At 39.9% G+C, this 19,899-nt stretch overlaps 1 protein-coding gene across 1 annotated transcript in view; it reads right to left on the bottom strand.

Moving 5' to 3' along the window:
• Positions 1-19,899, bottom strand: part of EYA4 (EYA transcriptional coactivator and phosphatase 4) — a 198,819-nt gene that overhangs the window by 13,340 nt on the left and 165,580 nt on the right. Inside the window, exons 11-13 of the mRNA XM_045012059.1 lie at positions 17,942-18,078; positions 15,914-15,997; positions 5,458-5,547 (exon numbers count right to left, since the gene is read on the bottom strand). Of these exons, the coding sequence (XP_044867994.1) occupies positions 5,458-5,547; positions 15,914-15,997; positions 17,942-18,078 (311 nt within the window). The remainder of the gene's footprint in view (positions 1-5,457; positions 5,548-15,913; positions 15,998-17,941; positions 18,079-19,899) is intronic.

The raw sequence follows: 19,899 nt of genomic DNA, 5'->3' as shown, positions 1-19,899 counted from the left end.
TGAGTCTATGGCTCACCCTCTTAACCAATTGTTTCAGAGCTATGGGAGCATTATTACTTGCTTCTTTCTTTGGTGCATTACTGAATACTCACAAGGGAGACCTTAGAGCTGACTCATGTGCTCTTTCTATTCTATTGAAGTACTCCTTTCTGCTTGATTTGTAAAAAGTCACACTAGACCAATGTATTTGTAAAATTTGGATAAACTTTCATACCAAAAATGTTCAAGTTCATCATAAAGCCAAGTTCAAAATTTTGTACAGATTTTAGTCAGTTCCCTCCTTTTCCCAGTGGAAACAATGTTGCACAACATTAGGAGATTGTAACTTGTTTATAGGAAAAATGGGATAGAAATGGGGGGGCGAAAAAAAGCTCTCTGTTAATTTGAATTTTAAGGTAAAATACCTTTCATAACAGCTACAGAACTGGCTACACTCAAGTCACAGTGGGTCACTGGCTGTGCAAGTTCAAAACTAAGAAAGATAAAATATATTTTCTATTACTGCGTGTGTACAGAATTAGTCCAGGTACAATAGTTGACTTTTGTTTGCAGTAATATTTATTTAAATAACACCTCGATGCAGTTAATTACCTGTAGGAATTTTTAGAGCTTGAAAATTTTACTGAAAGTGCAGAGCCTACAAATTGTCCATAAAAATTATCCTCTTGGAATGGATAGTAATTTCATTATCCAGTAAAAACAGTGACTCACTGCACTGAAAACAAAAATGCTATTATACTGCAGATATTCAGCACTACACAGTTTCAGGATGTACAGAACCACCCATTTCATGTACATGCCTCAGTATTAAAACTGGACTGAATTGCCTGCCAAGTTTTGAGGCTTATTTAAACTACTACCTGAACTTTTCCCCTCTTTTATATGAAAGAAAAAATAGCATAAGTTGATTTTTTTTCATTTCAACATGAGAAAGAAGTAAATTTATAGAATTTTCATACCTCATTACCCTCCTTGCTCTCTAAACCAATATTACGTATGTATATTCCTTTAAACTGTATGAATTTGGTTTTCCCACAACTTATAATAAAACTACAATGAATAGCAATAGACTATTTTACTGCTGCACACAGACAGGGCCAAGTCCCAATTACTACTACTACTACTATTTGTAGACACTGATTTTTGTGCATATGTTTGTGGCGGTGGTGCTGGGGAAAGCACTAGAAATGAATTACTTTCTACCAAAAATTTCTGTCATCCTTAGACTTAATATTTGTGTAGGACAATATATAATTTTATTCCTTACCTGTACAACAATCTTCTAATGAATGTAATTGCCACTAATCCAGACATTACTACTGGGCTGGCCCCACCCGCTAAGCAGTCTAAAATGGCTCTGTTGCAAGAATTTCCTAGAGCATGCAGCCACTGTATATAAGGCAAGGCCAGCAACTATGGTCCCAAATGATACTTTTTGAGCTATCTAAAATTTATACTCCAAGAATGAAACTGCTGGAGAAAAGTAAAACCCAGCCTCAACAGAACCATTACTGACTAGAGCATTGGTTACCAGGTTCTAGAGGAATACCTCAACGCACAGGAACTTCTGGAACCGACAAATAGGGAGCAGATTTTGCAGGTGGTAATATCCAAGTGGATGTTATTACTAGCAGTTGGCAAGTAGTGGCTGAATCAAACAAGAGGGAAAAGGATAAAAAGGGTTAAGAAGAGAACATCTTGGAGGACCTTGTGACTAAAGGTAGCATCGCAAGTAGATGGGCACGTAATCCACACATTGGTCACCTCCAGACTGTATTACTGTCATGCACTATATTTGGGGATGAAGATGACAGGAATAACGAGGCTCCAGCTCATGCATAACATGGTGGCTCAGCTCCTCAGCTGATTTGAGAACTGGTGCTCTGCCCCTCCCCTGCCTCTCATTTCACTACCTCCAATGCCAATTGAAGGCCTTGGTCTTGATGTTTAAGACCATCAACAACTCAGGACCCAGTTATGTCTGAGAATGTCTCCCCATCCTATACAGATGTACTCTTCTTGGCCAATGCTGCCCAGGGCATAAAACCTAGGACACAAAGCATGTTGGACAGCAGAGCTTGTGGAAGGAACGACTAAAGGAGACTGGGCTAAACCAAGAGTGACTGATTTTAGAACATCCTGCTTAACCCAATGTATCCAACCACAATTGTACTCCTGAGGGAAGGGGAACAGAAAAGGTGGGGAGAGAATAACAAAATAAAACAGAACTCAGTAGAGCTTTTAGAAAGGAGGAACAGCAGATTGGCCAATCATCATGAAGATCTAAATTACCTAATCAAGGAGCACTATTAAAAATCTTAGAGAGGTGAGAGATTCCCTACATAGGTAAAGGGATTCCCAAGAGGCCATCCTGCAGATTTTTGCATATGTTGTCTGGACCCTTACTAACTCTGAGGTGGCTACTGATTTTCCGGAGTTGTGACTTCAGGAAAGGTGGAGAGTCCTTTTGGCCTTCTGATATATTTCAAAACAGAGGTCTTGGAAACTTTTTTTGACCCTACCTTGTAATACAAACAGTTGGTTTTGCAATAGTGTTGAGGCTAACAAATACTTAATTGTGTACAGACATTCAAGAAATTTGGCTTAAACTAATCTAATTGGAATGCTAGATTCTTGGACAAAAAGCTTCACCTACATCCCAAAAGAAACTTTGTAAGCTATCTAAAATGGGAAAATGTTTTGATTCAGGCCAAACTCCAAAAGGAGCTTGAGAATAACTTTTAGGGCAAGGTGTTAAAAGAAGCATATCAGGAAAAAATAGGAGTTGGTGCTCCTGCATGGAAATTGCCCTGTTTGCTAAACCTATAAACTGAAATGATAGCTACAAAGAAGATAACTTTAATAGTGAGAATGAAAACAAAGTGAAGCTTCGTCAAATGGCTCAAAGAGAAAACAATAAAGCTAATACAGAATCAAGGAGAAGTTCCACTTTGGAAGAGGGAGCTTACTGGTGCCTTGAACTCAGCACAAGCTTGAAGAAACCTGGGCACATGCTAATGAGGAATTTAGGATTCTTACAGCTGTCATTTGAAATCTGAGCATACCAGGGCAAAGGTTCATTACAAGGAAAACTAAGCAATGCTTTGCAAAATTGATTTAGAATCTATCCCTTGCTGTGGGGCACCAGAAAGAGAATATTCACCAAATGCTTTTGCATGGTCAAGTGATATCTCACTTAGACTGCAATAAAACATGCACTAGCTGAGGGACAGCCAGGGTTTCCATTCTCAGATTTCATACTGCTGGAGAAGGGAGGTAAAGCTCAGGTGAAGGACAGGTCTTGGGAAAAAAGGTTGAAGGTAAAGAGAATGATCTGAGCTTGGGACATTTATTTTGTGACTTTGGAAGAACCAGAGACAATGAGGTCTGCGAAGGGCAATGAAGACAACATCAGCTTGGTACTTCTTGATTTCCCTATTGGCTGTGGAACCAAAGGGAAATGCCTATTAGGAGAGCTCCCACCCCAATGGAAGGAAAATACTTCCATCCATCAGGTTCCTTTCTCCCAGATTTTGAAGCAAAACCTTGTCAATTTTGATTGCAACGGGTGGTAAAAATGTCTACCTGGGAAAGGTACTTTGATCCAAGTTAGAAGTGGATCTGAAAAGACTTGTCTGCCTATTCAGAAAAATAGGCAGGTTTGTCACAATTAATAACAACATAACTAGATTCCATGAGTGGAGCATAATGCTTAAACAGTATTGCTGATGGCCCTGCTTATGAAATAGTTGATACTAGGGATCTGTGGTGACCCTAACAGGTCAGTAAAAGCAGCAAAAAGTCTTGTGGCACCTTATAGACTAACAGACGTTTTGGAGCATGAGCTTTCGTGGGTGAATACCCACTTCGTCGGATGCATGTCTGACATCCAGAAAAATTAGGTTAGATATTTAATTACAATTAATTACATTTCATTCAGGTAGCATCCGACATGCATCCGACGAAGTGGGCATTCACCCATGAAAGCTCATGCTCCAAAACATCCGTTAGTCTATAAGGTGCCACAAGACTTTTTGCTGCTTTTACAGATCCAGACTAACACGGCTACCCCTCTGATACCTAACAGGTCAGTGATTCCCAGTGGTCTGCCAGTTATAATCAGAGGGAGGAGAGCATGACTTGAGTAATAGCGTGACTGATTGTATCGACCCTTCCTTGTGATTTCAGACCATGAGGAAGAACACTTGGACTAGGTGATGGTTCGCTGACTGGGAAGTGGAGAACCAACCAGATGAAAAGCCTGAGATGGGCACTTGCCTCCAGGTGCAGATACTTTTATCTGTTGAACATGTTTTGTGGGGAGAATACATGCAGGGTTAAGGGCTATGAATTAAACATGTTGAAGGCCAACTCATAAGTGGAAGAATTCAAAATGGATGGGCAAATAAGGATTTGGACCTCCTTGAGAGACACCTGAATTAGGAAACTGAGGTTCATTATCCTGATAATAGCTTGTCTGACTAAACAGATGACATACAAAAAATGGTAAAGGACAGTCTGAAAACTCCCAGTTTTCTTTTAGACCTAAAATAAATCTGAAGGGAACCCAGAAGCCTCTGAACAGAGTTTAGCAAAGTCTATCTGTTGTATTGGCTGTGGGGAAGGAAATAGAATATTTTAATAATGAAATGAACATAGTATAAAAATCCCTACATCTAACTGTGGTGTATTTTACTGACGTGCCTTTCTTGTCTGGAGTCTTCAACCCTAAACCCACAATGCTCTTCAGAGAGTTGAGAATGGGAAAAGAAAATTTGCACCTGAGTTTTCTTATTTTAAGGATAAGGTTTTGAAATTGGAGATCTGGAGGCATTTTAGGGTTTGTTCTCAATTTCTATTTTTTTAGACACATGAATGATGATTACGTCCAGATTGTCTATTCATGACTAAAAGTCTGTCATTATTATTATCAAAACTCGCTGATGACAGTCTTTGAGAAGAAGAATAAGAACTCTCCTTCTTCCCTTGAAAAGGAAAGGTAGCTCTTTTTACCCTGAGAACATGGGAAAGACAAGAGGCAGGCAACAAAGGAGGAGTTCAAGGAGAAGACTTCAAACTCTTCTGTTCAGATAAAGTCTTTTGGAGGCAAAAGGGGACCACTTGAGCTGAGAAAGAAGAGGTGGGAGGCAAATGGGTCCCTTCTCAGGATAACATTGCAGACACAGCAAAATCTGCAGACTTAAATACAAACAGCTAGAGCGCAAAGAACTGTTGCAAGGGACAGAGGTGACATATTGAGGATGTCCCCACTCTTCATGTAAGTCCCCCAATGCTGTAGAAATTATTGCAGTATGACTGCCTGTGACTGTTCAGTGAGTAGGACTAACCCCAGAGTAATGTCTGTATTGCTACATGTGAGAAATAGTAATAGGTAGCAAACCTTTAGTGTCATGTTCTGGGATGAAATAGTTAATGTTACAGACTGTAGATTCTTACCTCCAAGTCATTAAAAAATAAATGTGTATCAGCAAGATTAAAAATCATTTCTTCCATTCGCAGGCCCAGGGTCACTGCCATTGGTGGATCCTTAGAAAATGAAAAATTAGGTTAGATATTTAATTACAATTAATTACATTTCATTCAGGTAGCAGCTATTCAAAAGTTGCTGTATGCCAACATTTTGCAGTGATTTCTCTAAAATTCTCTGGGTATAACCTTTTTTACCATAAAGTTTTGATTAGGGATTGATGTGTTGAAGGGAGTTCACAGACTAACAGCAAAACGCTTGGGGTGCTGAAAGGATTAGTTTATGAAACATAGCCTAAAAAAGCTAAATATTGATAGATTGGCTAACCTATGGCTGAGGAGAAACATAACTATTTACATATTTGCAGAGGTGAAATATTAAAGTCTAAATAATTTACAGCTGTACCAAGGAGGAGAATTGCTTATTAGAAGTCATAAGATGAATTTAGGAAAGGGAATATGTATTTTAATAAAAATAATTTACATTTTTCATCCAAGGACCCGAAAGCATTTTATACAGGTGTGGTCATATCTTTATTCCCCTTTTACAGACAGAGAAACTAAGGCACAGAGAAGTTAAGTGACTTGTCCACATTCACAGTGAGTCAGTGACATAGCCAGGAACAGACAACACATCCTCTGACATCCAGTCTGCTACACCATCCATTACACCATAGAACTTCATTTTGAATCAGAAAAATCTTCCCAACATTTGGCCACATAATAATCTCTTAAACTAAGTGTCAGAAGCCTTTTCAGTGAGGACATGTAAAACTGGACTAGAAAAAACTCACTAGATATTGTATGGTATGGAATAATGGCATATGGTGCAAGGGAGAGATGACTTAAAAGGTCTTTTCTAATATCTACGCTTTATGAGAAAACAAACAACAGTTGGAATCTTCACCTATTCCCCAAACAAGTTTCACTTTAGAGAAATAGCCTCCATCCCACCTATGCATCTTTCCAATACCAGTTTTCTTCCCACACCTTCTGCTACTCCAAAAACATTTCCTGGCCCAATTCACAACTACTGCTCCAACTGAACACTTGTCCTTCCTCCCACACAACCCCATTATCTATCCTCCTTTCACTGCAGGCACTCACCTGACCAAATTACAAACTCTCCCTCTATATTTGTAATTCATGCTCCCAACAAATGTGGATTTCTGGTCCCCTTTCACTGCAGGCTCTTAGCCAATCTCATGTACTCCGTGGCACTACTGATTGGAAGACCCATAGTACTGGGAAAACACAAAAAGGTCTTTCTGTAACTCACAGCTAACAGAGTTCTTCTTTTAATTCAAGTTGTAAAGGCCTCCTGCTGGACAAGGTCTGCAGCTGTTTAGGTTTATTATAGACAGGAGTTAGACTCTCCATAGTTTAGGCTGCCACCATACTCCCATTATAAGGCTGATATGATCCTCTTGTAATTAAAAAAAAAAGAGAGAAAAAAGCCACATTTCACTCGCTGACAGCTACAGAGTTTTCTGAATCTTTTAAGTACTTTGAGGTTAAAAGACTTAAAATTGCTGTCTTTAGAAATAATGCAACATTTTGTATCCCTCTGTCAGCAGAATCACTCTAAACCACAAATCATCATTTATTTGTGTTATGAACAAAGATTTTGCCAATCAGGACCAGGCCACCATTGCAGTAGGCACTTTGCAAACAAAGAGTAAAAACTGGTTCCTGCTCTGACCCACTTAATGGGAAAATTTGAAAGACATATTTTGGCACTGGCCCAGGCAAGAAGCAGATTTCAAGGGCAAGAAGAGTGAAGTGTTTAAGAAATTGTCATGAGTTGGAAATGAGACCCAATTCTCTGTTAGCTTCACTATTCAACTTCACTATTTTCATGTTGACTTCTGAACTGCTCCAACCTATTTTTCTAAAAGAAAAGGAAACTCCAGGACCTTGTAAAATGGCTTCTTCCTAAATTCTCCACTAAAATGCCCACTTGGCATCAAGAGTACTTGGATAAAAGTGCAGGAATATATTTGCCAAAGGTTACATGGGATGTTTGTAGGAGAGCTGGGGACAGAAACCTGAGCTGAGAGATGATAGATCCGTGTCTTCCTCACTAGGCCATACTGCCTTCAAGGAATAAAGCACTGGATGTTAACCATCATGAAAGAGACTAGTAGTTTTTGAAACAAACGAACTGGCTAGATGTATGAGACAAACATTGAAATACTTTTCAGTGAATGTTAAGAGAATTTCCCCCCTTAAATATGAAATTCACAACTCTTATTTCTGCAGTATGCTGATTGACCCCCAATCCTGTAGCTGTTTATGCCCATGCATAATTTAACTCACATATGTAGTCTATCAATGGGCCTACTCATGCACGTAAAGTTAGGAACATTGCTTGCAAGATGGGGGTCTTAGCCCTTTTCATTTGTTTTCTCCTTTCTATGTGGAACTGGACTGCAAATGACTGCATCATAATACAGTTGTTTTTAACACAATATTCCAGTTATATTTTACTGTAATTGAAAGATATAAATGAGACACATGCCTGTCACAACATGTGGTGTACCTCATCCAATGACCTAAATGCCCCAATAGCAATTATGTGGGTGAAACCAGAAAATATCTATGCTCTCAAATGAACTCACACTGGAAAATAACATACAAAAACATTCTATCATCTGTAGGTGAACACTTTTCACAAGAAGAACAGGATTACTTGTGGCCCCTTACAGACTAACAAATTTATTTGAGCATAAGCTTTTGTGGACTTTCGTAGAGCCATCGGATGCATTCAGTGGAAAATACAGTAGGAAGATATATATATAATGTGCAGTGAGAACATGAAACAATGAGTGTTACCATACACAGTCTAACAAGAGTGATCAGTTAAGGTGAGCTATTACCAGCAGGAGAGAAAAAAACTTTTTGTAGTGGTAATCAAAATGGTGCATTTGCAGCAGCTGACAAGAAGGCGTGAGGAACAGTGCGTGTGTGTGTGGGGGGGGGAGGAAATATACATGGGGAAATAGTTTTACTTTGTGTAATGACCCATCCACTCCCAATCTTTATTCAAGCCTAATTTACTGGTGTCCATTTTGCAAATTAATTTCAATTCAGCAGTCTCTCATTGGAGTCTGTTTTTAAGTTTTTGTTGTTGTAATATTGCGACATTTAGGTCTGTAATCGAGTGACCAGGGAGACTGAAGTGTTTGTTCTCCGACTGGTTTTTGAAACTAACACAGGACAAGAGAAGAATATGGAAAAGAAAGCAAGAAATTTAAGGAGGGAAGAAGCAAAGAAGCACCCACAGTAGTTATACATAACACAGTTATAAAATTAAATGTAATGAGGCAGACTGAACTTTTGCTAATATATGCTGCATTACTCCACATATAAAAAAATAATAGCTGAATTAAAAAAACAGCAGCAGCCGCCCTTTGGCCTTTACAGGCATGCTCTGTAGCCAGATATTACTAGTATTCAATGGAGTCTGGATCAGCTACAGCTCCTCTCTATAGCAAAAATACCAATGCTTTTAGTTACGTTAGAGGGTATAAATTGGAGCCAGCGTGTCTGGACTTCTGTGCTAGATTGAGCCATCACTGGAATGCCTCCTAGGAGACTAAGTAAAAATATCTCAGCAGAACCAAATTTACGTTTTGAGGAGGAGAGAATCATGATAGGGTCCCAGATAAAGTCCTAACTTCTTAGTTTCATTCGTGGCAGCATACTGTTCAATACCACCAGGAAGAGCAGGTGTTGGCAAGAAATGCTCACAGAATCCTTTTTCTTATTGTATTCAAATACAATAATATAAAAATAGCTTGTTTTCATTGTGTCTAGTTATGTATAAATCAACATAAAAAACTTGATGAACAATGGTGTGGGAACACACCTATAAAAGGGCAGTATGGCTAAACTTAATAGGAATAGCACTGTCCCTTGGAACAACTCGGCCTCACAAGTGGAAATGTTGGAGTTAAATGTTAACGTTGCTGGCCTAATGGCACTTCTATTGTCAGGTGGGAGCCTCAGGTTTAAGTCCAACTCTCTCTCTTTGGGGAGACTCACTCTGGGAGGGTGTTATGGAGGCTGGAGAAGAGGAAGAGAGTGCGCTGTTGATGGACTCCACAGGGAGTTCCTGTCTATCATTCCTGGGATGAAAGTAGGAGGGTTGACAACAAGAGAATATAAGAGCAAAATGAGAAGTCCTGAGGCATCTGACCGAAATACAGGAAACAATCAATGCAGCTGAATGATTTTTTTTAAAGTATACTAGTGCTGGTGAGAGGTGGCAGCTGGGAGATGGTCTAGCATGGGTAGTAAGAAGTATCCTTATACCTCCCAGCTAATGTGACTCAACTCTGACCAATCACTAGAGAGAGAGGACAGTGTGGTCTTCATGGGCCAGTCTCTACTTTTGGGCTCTCTTCAGAGACTGTCATCAAAGGGTGATCATGAAGTGTTAATACTGGTGGTGATTTTTTGTGGTGTGAGCATTTGTCCTGTAAGATACCACCAACTTGTTATCATAGGCCATCAAAACAGCTGCCATGTTTCAATCACAAACAAGGCTGGCCAAATTTGAACCAGTTAACACTAGGGCCCAACCAAATTCACGGCTGTGAAAAACGCATCACAGACTGTGAAATATGATTGCCCCCATAAAATCTGGCTATTGTAGAGGAGAGGGGCTCCTACCATGTGCTGGGCTCCAGCTGCTTGTCCTAGCTGGGCTGGGGAGGGATGGGACCCACCTCTAGGAACCTCCCCCGCCTGCAGGAAGCTCTGAAGGCAGCACAGCCACAGAGCTTCCTGCAGCCAGAGGTGGGTCTGACCTGGCTCTGGGAGTGGCCCCTGCAGGAAGGCCTGTCCCTCTCCAGCTTAGCAGGGACTAATGCAGCGGTCACCAGCTGTGGTAGGAGCCCTCAGCTGGGACATCCTCAGCTTTGCCTTCCCTGGCTCCGGGCCCAGTTTTCAGGTGTTAAAGGGGCCTTGGGCTTGCAGGAGGAGGGGAGGGAACCACAGCACCCACCTGACCATGGGGCCCTGGGCAGTCGCCCAGCTGTAAGGCTGGCCCTGCCTCCTACCCCAAGTAACAACCTCCCCATGCCCTGTGACCCCACTGCTCTCTGGCCACCCAGCTCCGAAGGCAGCGCCGCCCGCCAGCAGCAGTGCAAAAGTAAGGGTGCAATCTCATCACCCCTTTTGGGTCAGGACCCCCACGGTTACAATACCATAAAACTTCAGATGTAAACATCTGAAATCATGAGACTGATTATTTAAAAAATCCCAAGACTGTGAAATTGACCAAAATGGACTGTGAATTTGGTAGGGTCCCAGCAAACATCAATCCCCCGAGCCCCTTGTACACTAATAATAAAAATAATAATAATAAAAGAGGTATTAACTGGAAACAAAAGATGTAGGTGGATCAGAAAAATCAGAAAATTGTCAAAAAAAGCCTAATACATTTTGGCACTAGCTTACATCTGACTCAAATTGTAACAGTGCTTATCTACATGATAAAAAAGTTGGTAGGGTCCACTTTTCACTATAGGTTTTCACTATAGAGTAGAATTTTGACTTTTCTCTTAAAATATACTGTAGGGTTTGGTATGTTGAATTGTACTGTCATATTTTGCACTTATTTTTAAGGCTGTCTAAAACATCATCCTGAATTCTCTGTAACACATATTCAAGTTTGGAGAACTAAGACTTTTTCTTCTGCAGTGCCATGAAAGGCAGTCATTCTTTTTTACCAGCCTGAACTTTGACTTATGGTATTTTTGGAGCATCTTTGCCCTTTGGATTGACCTTAAAGAACTAAATGATTTTAACACGTTGGAAATGCTAACACTAAGCACAGCTTATTCAGCTCCAAAACAGTGAGTAATCACTGGGACATAATAGAGAGAAGAATACATATTGTTAATAAGAGAACAGGAATGTACCTCATAAAATTTAACAGATGATGACAGTCTCCTAACACATGTCCTGTCACATCAACAAATCCTTATTTAAGAGTTTAGCATTGTAGAAAACTATATGTGCCAACTGGTGCTCAGCTGCAAAAACCATCATCAGCCACACAGGTCATAACCGAACAGCTCAGATACCAATGATCATAATTTGCTACTGCAGTAAATAATTAAAAATAGAAGTGTACTAATTTTATGGTGCATGAAGAGCATCAACAAATGAGATGAGCAAAGTAACCACACCTTACAAGCTGAGAGACGGACATATTTAGAATACATAAAATAATTAACTCTGGAAAGTCCAATAAAAAAAAATCAGACAAAATCACTTAATTGTGACTTTTTGGCTTTTTAATTAATATCTTGTAGCTCTGCACTGACCAAACTCAAACATGCAAAGCCTCTCTCGCTTCAGGGGAAAACTGCAAGCTAGTCTTTCAATTGGCTCCCTCCTGCGAAGAAGCAATTTGCCATATATTTTAATGAGACATTTACAATCTTGCTCATAATGTTAAAAAAATCTTCAGTCAATCTGTCACAGTTTGTTACTACTACTACTATTTATATTACACCAGTCAGGGACAGTCTAGATACTACTTAGTCCTGCCTCAGTTCAGGGAACTGGGCTAGATGACCCCTTCCAGTTCTAGACTTCTATGATTTTCTGACAGTCCTATATAGAAGTCCAAAATGAAATCAGGATCACTGTTCTCTTCTCCCTTAGGCTACTGCCTGCGGCAAAGGAGGGTGGGATTTAAAATAAGATTTTAAAAGAAAGATTTAAAAGAAGAATTTTTAATCTGCTGGTCCCTCTATGGCTCTTGCTTACAAACAGTTTACCAGTCTGACGTGACACTGAGCTAAGTCGGCTCTCTACTCTGTGCATTTCCATTCACAGCCATGATGACAGTAGAGCAGTAAGGCCTAAAAGATAGATATTTTGTTTCCCCCTGGTCACAGCAAGAAATAGGGCAAAGAGAAGGACAAGAGCTGGCAGGTCTGTGTTTAGATGGGGAATAGTTGAGGGCGTGTGTATATATATATATCTGTACATTCAGAGTGTCTGTATAAATGTTAGAATAGTAGAACAAAGGTGAAACCCTGGAAAATGGTCCATCTAAATGCCAGTATAATCCCAGAATTTCACACCTTGAAAATGCAATTTGACCACTCTGTTCACCATAAAATGCTCTCTCCCTATTTATAGCAGCACCATGCCAATCACTCACTAGAAAACTTTGAAAAACATACTGAGAGACCCATGTCCTTCTGTCTCATTTTATCTTGTCTTTTCTCTTTTGGGAGAAAATGTGTTTTATTAAACAATACGAGACACCACAATATACAGAAAGAGACTGAGAATCAGGGGACACAGGGTAAAGTACTCCGACAGTTTAAAGCCAGACATCAAGGCACAGGTTGGGAGCTGTGCTGCCCCCAATACTAGGAGCCAATACAGGGGAAGGTGAAGGACTCACTGCTTTAATTCTTTACCACCGGCTGTTTAAACTGGCCTTAAACCAACTTTGTGCCACTGGAGCAGCACAATCACAAATAGGATCAATGCCCAAGATGTTTTTTGAAACAATGAAGTATAACTAGATTTTAGGTACTTATATGGTCTCTATTACCATAATATCTAAGTTCCTCATTATCTTTAATGTATTCACCCTTACAACACCTCTTCAAGGTAGGGATGATTATCATCCCCATTTTACGGATGGTGATTTGAGGTACAGCGAGGCTAAGTGATTTGGGCAAGGACTTGAAATACAGTCTCTCAAGCCTCAGTCTAGTGCCCTAACCAGTGAAGTATCAGAGGGGTAGCCGTGTTAGTCTGGTTCTGTAAAAGCAGCAAAGAATCCTGTGGCACCTTATAGACTAACAGACGTTTTGCAGCATGAGCTTTCGTGGGTGAATACCCACTTCTTCGGATGCAAGTGGTGGAAATTTCCTGGGGCAGGTATATATAAGCAAGCAAGAAGCAAGCTAGAGATAACGAGGTTAGATCAATCAGGGAGGATGAGGCCCTGTTCTAGACTTCAACTGCTAGAACAGGGCCTCATCCTCCCTGATTGATCTAACCTCGTTATCTCTAGCTTGCTTCTTGCTTGCTTATATATACCTGCCCCAGGAAATTTCCACCACTTGCATCCGAAGAAGTGGGTATTCACCCACGAAAGCTCATGCTGCAAAACGTCTGTTAGTCTATAAGGTGCCACAGGATTCTTTGCTGCTAACCAGTGAACCATCCTTCCTCCATATAAAAAAAATATATGCAGTAATATATAAAATATTAGACAAGAATTTACTACATATTTGAGGCTCAATGATACATCATCATCCTAAATATGTTTACCATAATACTAGGAAGATAGTTACTCTAGAAAAGAAAATATCTGCCATTTCTTAATTTACTCTGGGAATGACTCTGTAGCCCTATGATTTTTATTTTACTATATCTAGCAGTATGAAAACAGGATCTTTTTTATTTAAGAAATCCTCTGTTTTGGTTCATCGTCACTTGAAGTCTTGGATCCTGATTCTAATTTCAGTAGCATAAATCAATTAATTTCACTTTCACTTGAGTTACTCCGGACCCATGGAAATAAATTCATAATCTCTATCTGATATCACAACTGGTTGCTGTAAATAGTCATTACCACATATTCTGGCTTTTGATGGGGAATAAATTGCAGGAGCAGATGAGTTTTTAAAAAGCAGTGATGCTGTTTTCATCTAAATGTCCCTACAGATATGGGGGAAAAAACCCAAGAGAAGGAAACCATGAAGATATCTCTGCACAGTTGTCACAAGAATAGTTTTCAAAGTTATCCAGAAAGTATTGATAGCTCTGTAACATATTTCAGTTTAAAAAGTTTTGCACCAATAATGATAAATATTTTCTTAATTGTTAATATCTGAGATGGAGAAAAATATTGCATCAGAATGGTTATACCATCCAAAAGGCTGCAAGCACACTTGGATTAAAATTACAAGTAACTGAATCATTGGGTCAAGCATAGCAACTCCACATTCAATGGTGATATAAATGATGTAAGTTGCATGTTTGGTCTGATTCTTCTCTCACTTACAGAGATATAAAAAAGGAGTAATTTTGTCAAAGTGAATGGAATTATATTTTTTGTAAAAATAGTACTAGAAGAGTGTGTAGGATGTACGGTAATATAAGTGGCAAAACAGTATGACATGCACTGATTTGGCACTGTGAAGGTGTAAAACAAGTGTTATTCATACCAGAGCCGAATAGCTAATCTTATTTTAGCATTCCAGAACTGAGCTGATGAATTTCCATGACAGACAAAAATGTACTAGTCCATCCTTTTCATAAACACCAGGAGAAACAACTACCTGTGTCTCCAAATACTCATATCCATGCACACACTCCTGCAAACACCTCCACATGTGCATTAACACCAAACTCTCTTCCCTCCTTTTTTTTCATTAACAGAAACATGCTTCACACCTGTCGCTTTTTCTCTCTCCCTCTCTCACACAGCCCCACACCTATTTCACATAACCACACCACCCTGCAATTCATGGACTTCTCTATCTTCTCAGCTGCCACCCCCAGCCAAATCATCAGCATTCATTCTGCCATCAGCCCTGCCAATGTCAGTGCAGCAAAAACCCTTGCTCAGTATGTGAGGAAATTCCTGTTGCTACTACTTCTGGGTTGCTTCTCCCTCTCTCTCCTTTCACTGCTGGCTGCTCATTGCTCCCTGTTCTGGGCTTCTTCTCCAGTCACCTTTGGATTCCTGAGTGGCAGAGAGGGGAGTAGTTGTGTACAATGATTTGCAGCAGAGGGTGTTTCAGCCAATGGCTTTGCCCAACCCAACAGCCATCCAAGAACACCAGCGACTCACCAGGAAGGCTGAGGTGTCAGAGTACACCATAAACCCATAGCCTCTACCCTAAAGCTGAAGGTTAGACAGGTCTGTCTCCCACCCATTTACTCTGACTTAACATTTTCCTTTCCCTGCAAATTCATCAGTTCTGTTTCCTTTTATCATTGTCCAGTTGACTCATTCCCTTTCCCCACCCTGTTTCCAATATTACCAGTTATTTTCCCTTTCCCACCAAATCTAGTATCCACTTGCAACAGCTTTTCAAAGCTGCATCAGACACTTCAGCACCTCTCACTCAATGAAGCCTCCTCCTTACAGCTATAGCACCTACCTCAGCAACTCTACCTGTATCGGACCTCACATCTTACCTAAGGGTAGGCACCTCATCTGCCCCCTTGGCTGCTCCATTTGGGCAAATCACAACTGCTGTACCTCAGTTTACCAGTCTGTAAAATGGAGTTAATACTATTCACCTCCCTCCCTCACAAGGGCATATGAATGTTAGTTAAGTTTTGTAAGGCACACTGAAGATGAAAGCACAGTAAAAATGCCAAGTGTTTCGATAGTCTGAATCTACTGTTGAATTAATGAGTCACATACTTTGCCATATTTTTGTGCATAGGATCCTGTAAGCAGTGAATGAAAAACGATGATAGTTTCATCCAAATCCCAAACAAATACACGCTGAAAACAGAAATGGAGACAAAATCGTTAATATAATCAGGAAATAAGATTTATGATCCAAAATCAAATCAGTCATGTCCTGTGCTTTAAATAAGCCCTTAAATGAGTAGATTTGTTCTGAAAATCAGTATTGACATTCATGGTGGCTAAGTCCATAAATGGCTATTAGCCAGGATGGGTAAAGAATGGTGTCCCTAGCCTCTGTTTGTCAGAGGATGGAGATGGATGGCAGGAGAGAGATCACTTGATCATTGCCTGTTAGGTTCACTCCCTCTGGGGCACCTGGCGTTGGCCACTGTCGGTAGACAGATACTGGGCTAGATGGACCTTTGGTCTGACCCAGTACGGCCATTTTTATGTTCTTATGTTCTTATTATGACAGTGTATCTTAAAATAATCTATACAAAACCATGGAGGACATTAATCTTTTCAATACTTTCCAATCTTTTAATTACTCTACAACCTTTACAAGGTTTCAAATACATCACATACTATAGAATATTTTACTGGTCCAATAAAAGATATTATCTCATCCACTTTGTCACTCTAACATACTACAGATGTCAGTATACTTTGGGTCAATTACTTTGTTGTAAAGAGCTATTAATTTAAGGATAAATTCTACTCTCAGATTCTTATGTGCAACTCACATTGATTTCAATGTGTTCCTCCAATAGAGATAATATCAACTCTTGGTACTAGTTCTACATGCCACAAGTACTATTACGCCACAGTAATTCACACAGAATAAGGAATTTAAATAATATTTTTGGACAAAATGTCTTATTTTAACTTTTTATTTTGTTTTAGTTTTTAAGGGAAATTTCTTAGTGTTGGTAAGAGGCTGTTTTTTTCTGAAAATGAAACTAAGGAAAGGAAAATGGAAATCTTCCCATAAATGTAAAAAATTACAACTGGTTAATTTAAAAAAATAGTTTGTGGAAAACTACAAAAAAATCAGACAGTTCGTCCAAAATCAGGATAAAATTCCTCACCCTCTGTACAAAAAGCTATGGCATCTGGGATTGATGCTAAATGCTATGGTCAACCCTGTCCTTCCAGTAGAGATGCAGGGGCTGGAATAGCCAAGTGATAACAAAGTTGACTTCTGGTGATATATGTGGAGATATGTACTACATAAACAGGGGGTGGAGCAGTCCAATGATATTAGCATTGAGTGCCAATATCACAGTGGGAGGAGGCAAATCACACAAATGTGCAGAACATTTCTCTGATCCCAGTGCTGGAATATACTATGCATACAATGAGTGTTGTTCTCCTTCTGTCACACACTATGTCAGAACACTGCTAACACAAAGGTAACAAGAATATCATCACTCCACTGCTAGGACACTTGTGTTCTAAAACTTCATCTTGTACCTTACGCAGATATGTTTCTTTGCTATGGCCTTGATCTCTCAAATAGTGGTGCATAACTACTGAAGTCAATGACACTACTTACAGGGGTACAGTTAAAGTCGTCCTTAAGTGTTTGCAGGATTAGGGCCAAATACGGCTGTCTCATATTTATGCATTCCTTTTTGTAATGCAATTTTTATACTGAATATGTAGATAATTGGATTGATACATCTGAATTTTCTTATTTTAAAAAAGAAAGTTAAACAATACACAAAATAGAAGTTAATCAGAAAAAAATATGAACAAAGAAACCTTAAATTGTTTTGTAAATCTATTCCACATTACATTGGAAGAGACAATATGCATGTATGTATCACGTTGACACTATCTTACTTTCAGCGTATTCATGTATACACTGTATCTGCCCCATATTGTATAAATGTAAAGTAACTACTGGAAATCTAGTACTTTCAATTAATGATTCATATGGTTCATGCCACATTTTTAAAGCTTTAAACTGTCTCCACTCTTTAATTTGCTGAATCTACCTTCAGTTTACCATTCATCAGTTACCAGAGGACATACCTCCAAGTCACTGTCCGGAGGGGGTGATGGATTATTCTTCCGCCCTCTACCCCGAGACTTTGACCCAGAACTCCGACACGTTCTCTCATCAAGATCTTTGATCGGTGTTGAGGGGCTCTGTACTGTGTCAAACTCCCCTGTAAATACAAAAATCCATGGAAAAAAATCAGTGTTTAATTTTTACAGAAGGTATAAAAGCTTTAAAAATGTCTCTCTACACAGATTATATGCCAACCCAAACACAAGATACACACATGCTATAAACATAAAATGCAGAAGAGCAGTTCTCAATTTCAGTTTTACATAACAGGAAATTGCAGATGCCATAAATACATTCTGACTTTACCAAAGACAAACTTCAATAAATCTCCTTAGAAATGGAGAGATGGTTTAAATGCACTAATATTCACACAGATATAAAATAGTGAGGCATCAAAGTAAGCTTTCTGAAACACAATACTAATGGTCATATCATGCTTTTTTTTAAATTTAAGGTGTGTATATCTCGTTTCCTATGTTAGGAAGTCAGTTAGATAGATTTCAACATCCTTTATTGCTGTGAAAACTCAACTTCAACTCCTCTCCGCACCAGCAGGAGACTCATTATCCTTATCCCTAAATATGGAGGACATCCTAAATACTCCTGCAGACATCAGAATCCCCAACCATCTCCTGTCTGACAGACTACCAGCCTAATCTCCTCATCCACCTCCCTACTCTCCTCCTACTGCTACCAGCACTATGCCAGGTCATCCCTCTATCTTCTCAGACTGATTTCCCAACTGTATTTCACCTTACCGCTGCTGGTCACAAACATGGGCGGTGGTCAACCGAGAGCTGTGAGCAGGATAAGGCAGGTCACATTGGGAAGATTGGATGGAGAACGAGAATGGAGCTACCTAGGAGGGATTGTTTGAGACTTGCTCCACCCCATCTTCCAGTAATCAGAAATCCTCCCTCCTTCCAAGCATATCACTATTAATGCACCTCCAGAAACTTCTGGTGATGTATCTAGGGACTGGCTAATATAGCCAGTTTCCTAAGTGTGAAAAGACATGAATCCTCCCCCTTTATCTGCCTTAATAATGATTTCATGGCTATTTCACAATAGCAATGGAGTACAGCTATACCTGACATCTTCCAAAGTGTTCATTGAACTGATTCAAGGGTGCCATTCAATTTTTCTAATCTGTTGGGTTCTATGCTGCTGTGCTAGATGGTTCTTTAAAATATATTGAAGGATGATGCCCAGATATAACTATCTGTTCCACCTTGTATTCAGCTGTGACACACTGAGTACCTTTCCCAGACCTGAAGAAGAGCTCTGTGGATCTCGAAAGCTTGTCACTTTCATCAACAGAAGCTGGTCCAATAAGCGCTATTACCTCATAGACTCAGACTTTAAGGTCAGAAGGGACCATCATGATCTTCTAGTCTGACCTCCTGCACAATGCAGGCCACAGAATCTCACCCACCCACTCCTGTAACAAACCCCTGACCTATGTCTGAGCTACTAAAGTCCTCAACTTGTGGCTTAAAGACTTCAAGGTGCAGAGAATCCTCCTGCAAGTGACCCGTGCTCCATGCTGCAGAGGAAGGCGAAAAAACCCCAGGGCCTCTGCCCATCTGCCCTGGAGGAAAATTCCTTCCTGACCCCAAATATGGTGATCAGCTAAGCTCTGAGCATGTGGGCAAGACCCACCAGCCAGACACCCAGGAAAGAAATCTCTGTAGTAACTCAGATCCCACCCCATCTAACATCCCATCACAGACCACTGGGCATATTTACCGCTAATAGTCAAAGATCAATTAATTGCCAAAAGTAGGCTATCCCATCATACCATCCCTTCCATAAACTTATCAAGCCAGATACTGTGGGGGCAGTATGAAACACTTTTCAGTTAGGATGATTGAAACAAAGAGACAGTTAGCTTGGGAGGCCTAAATCAAGGGTGACT

This window comes from Mauremys mutica, chromosome 3 (genome assembly GCF_020497125.1).
Source record: "Mauremys mutica isolate MM-2020 ecotype Southern chromosome 3, ASM2049712v1, whole genome shotgun sequence".
Taxonomy (NCBI): Eukaryota; Metazoa; Chordata; order Testudines; family Geoemydidae; genus Mauremys; species Mauremys mutica.
Note: the sequence above shows the minus strand (reverse complement) of the source record. Positions and strands in the feature narration are given on the sequence as shown.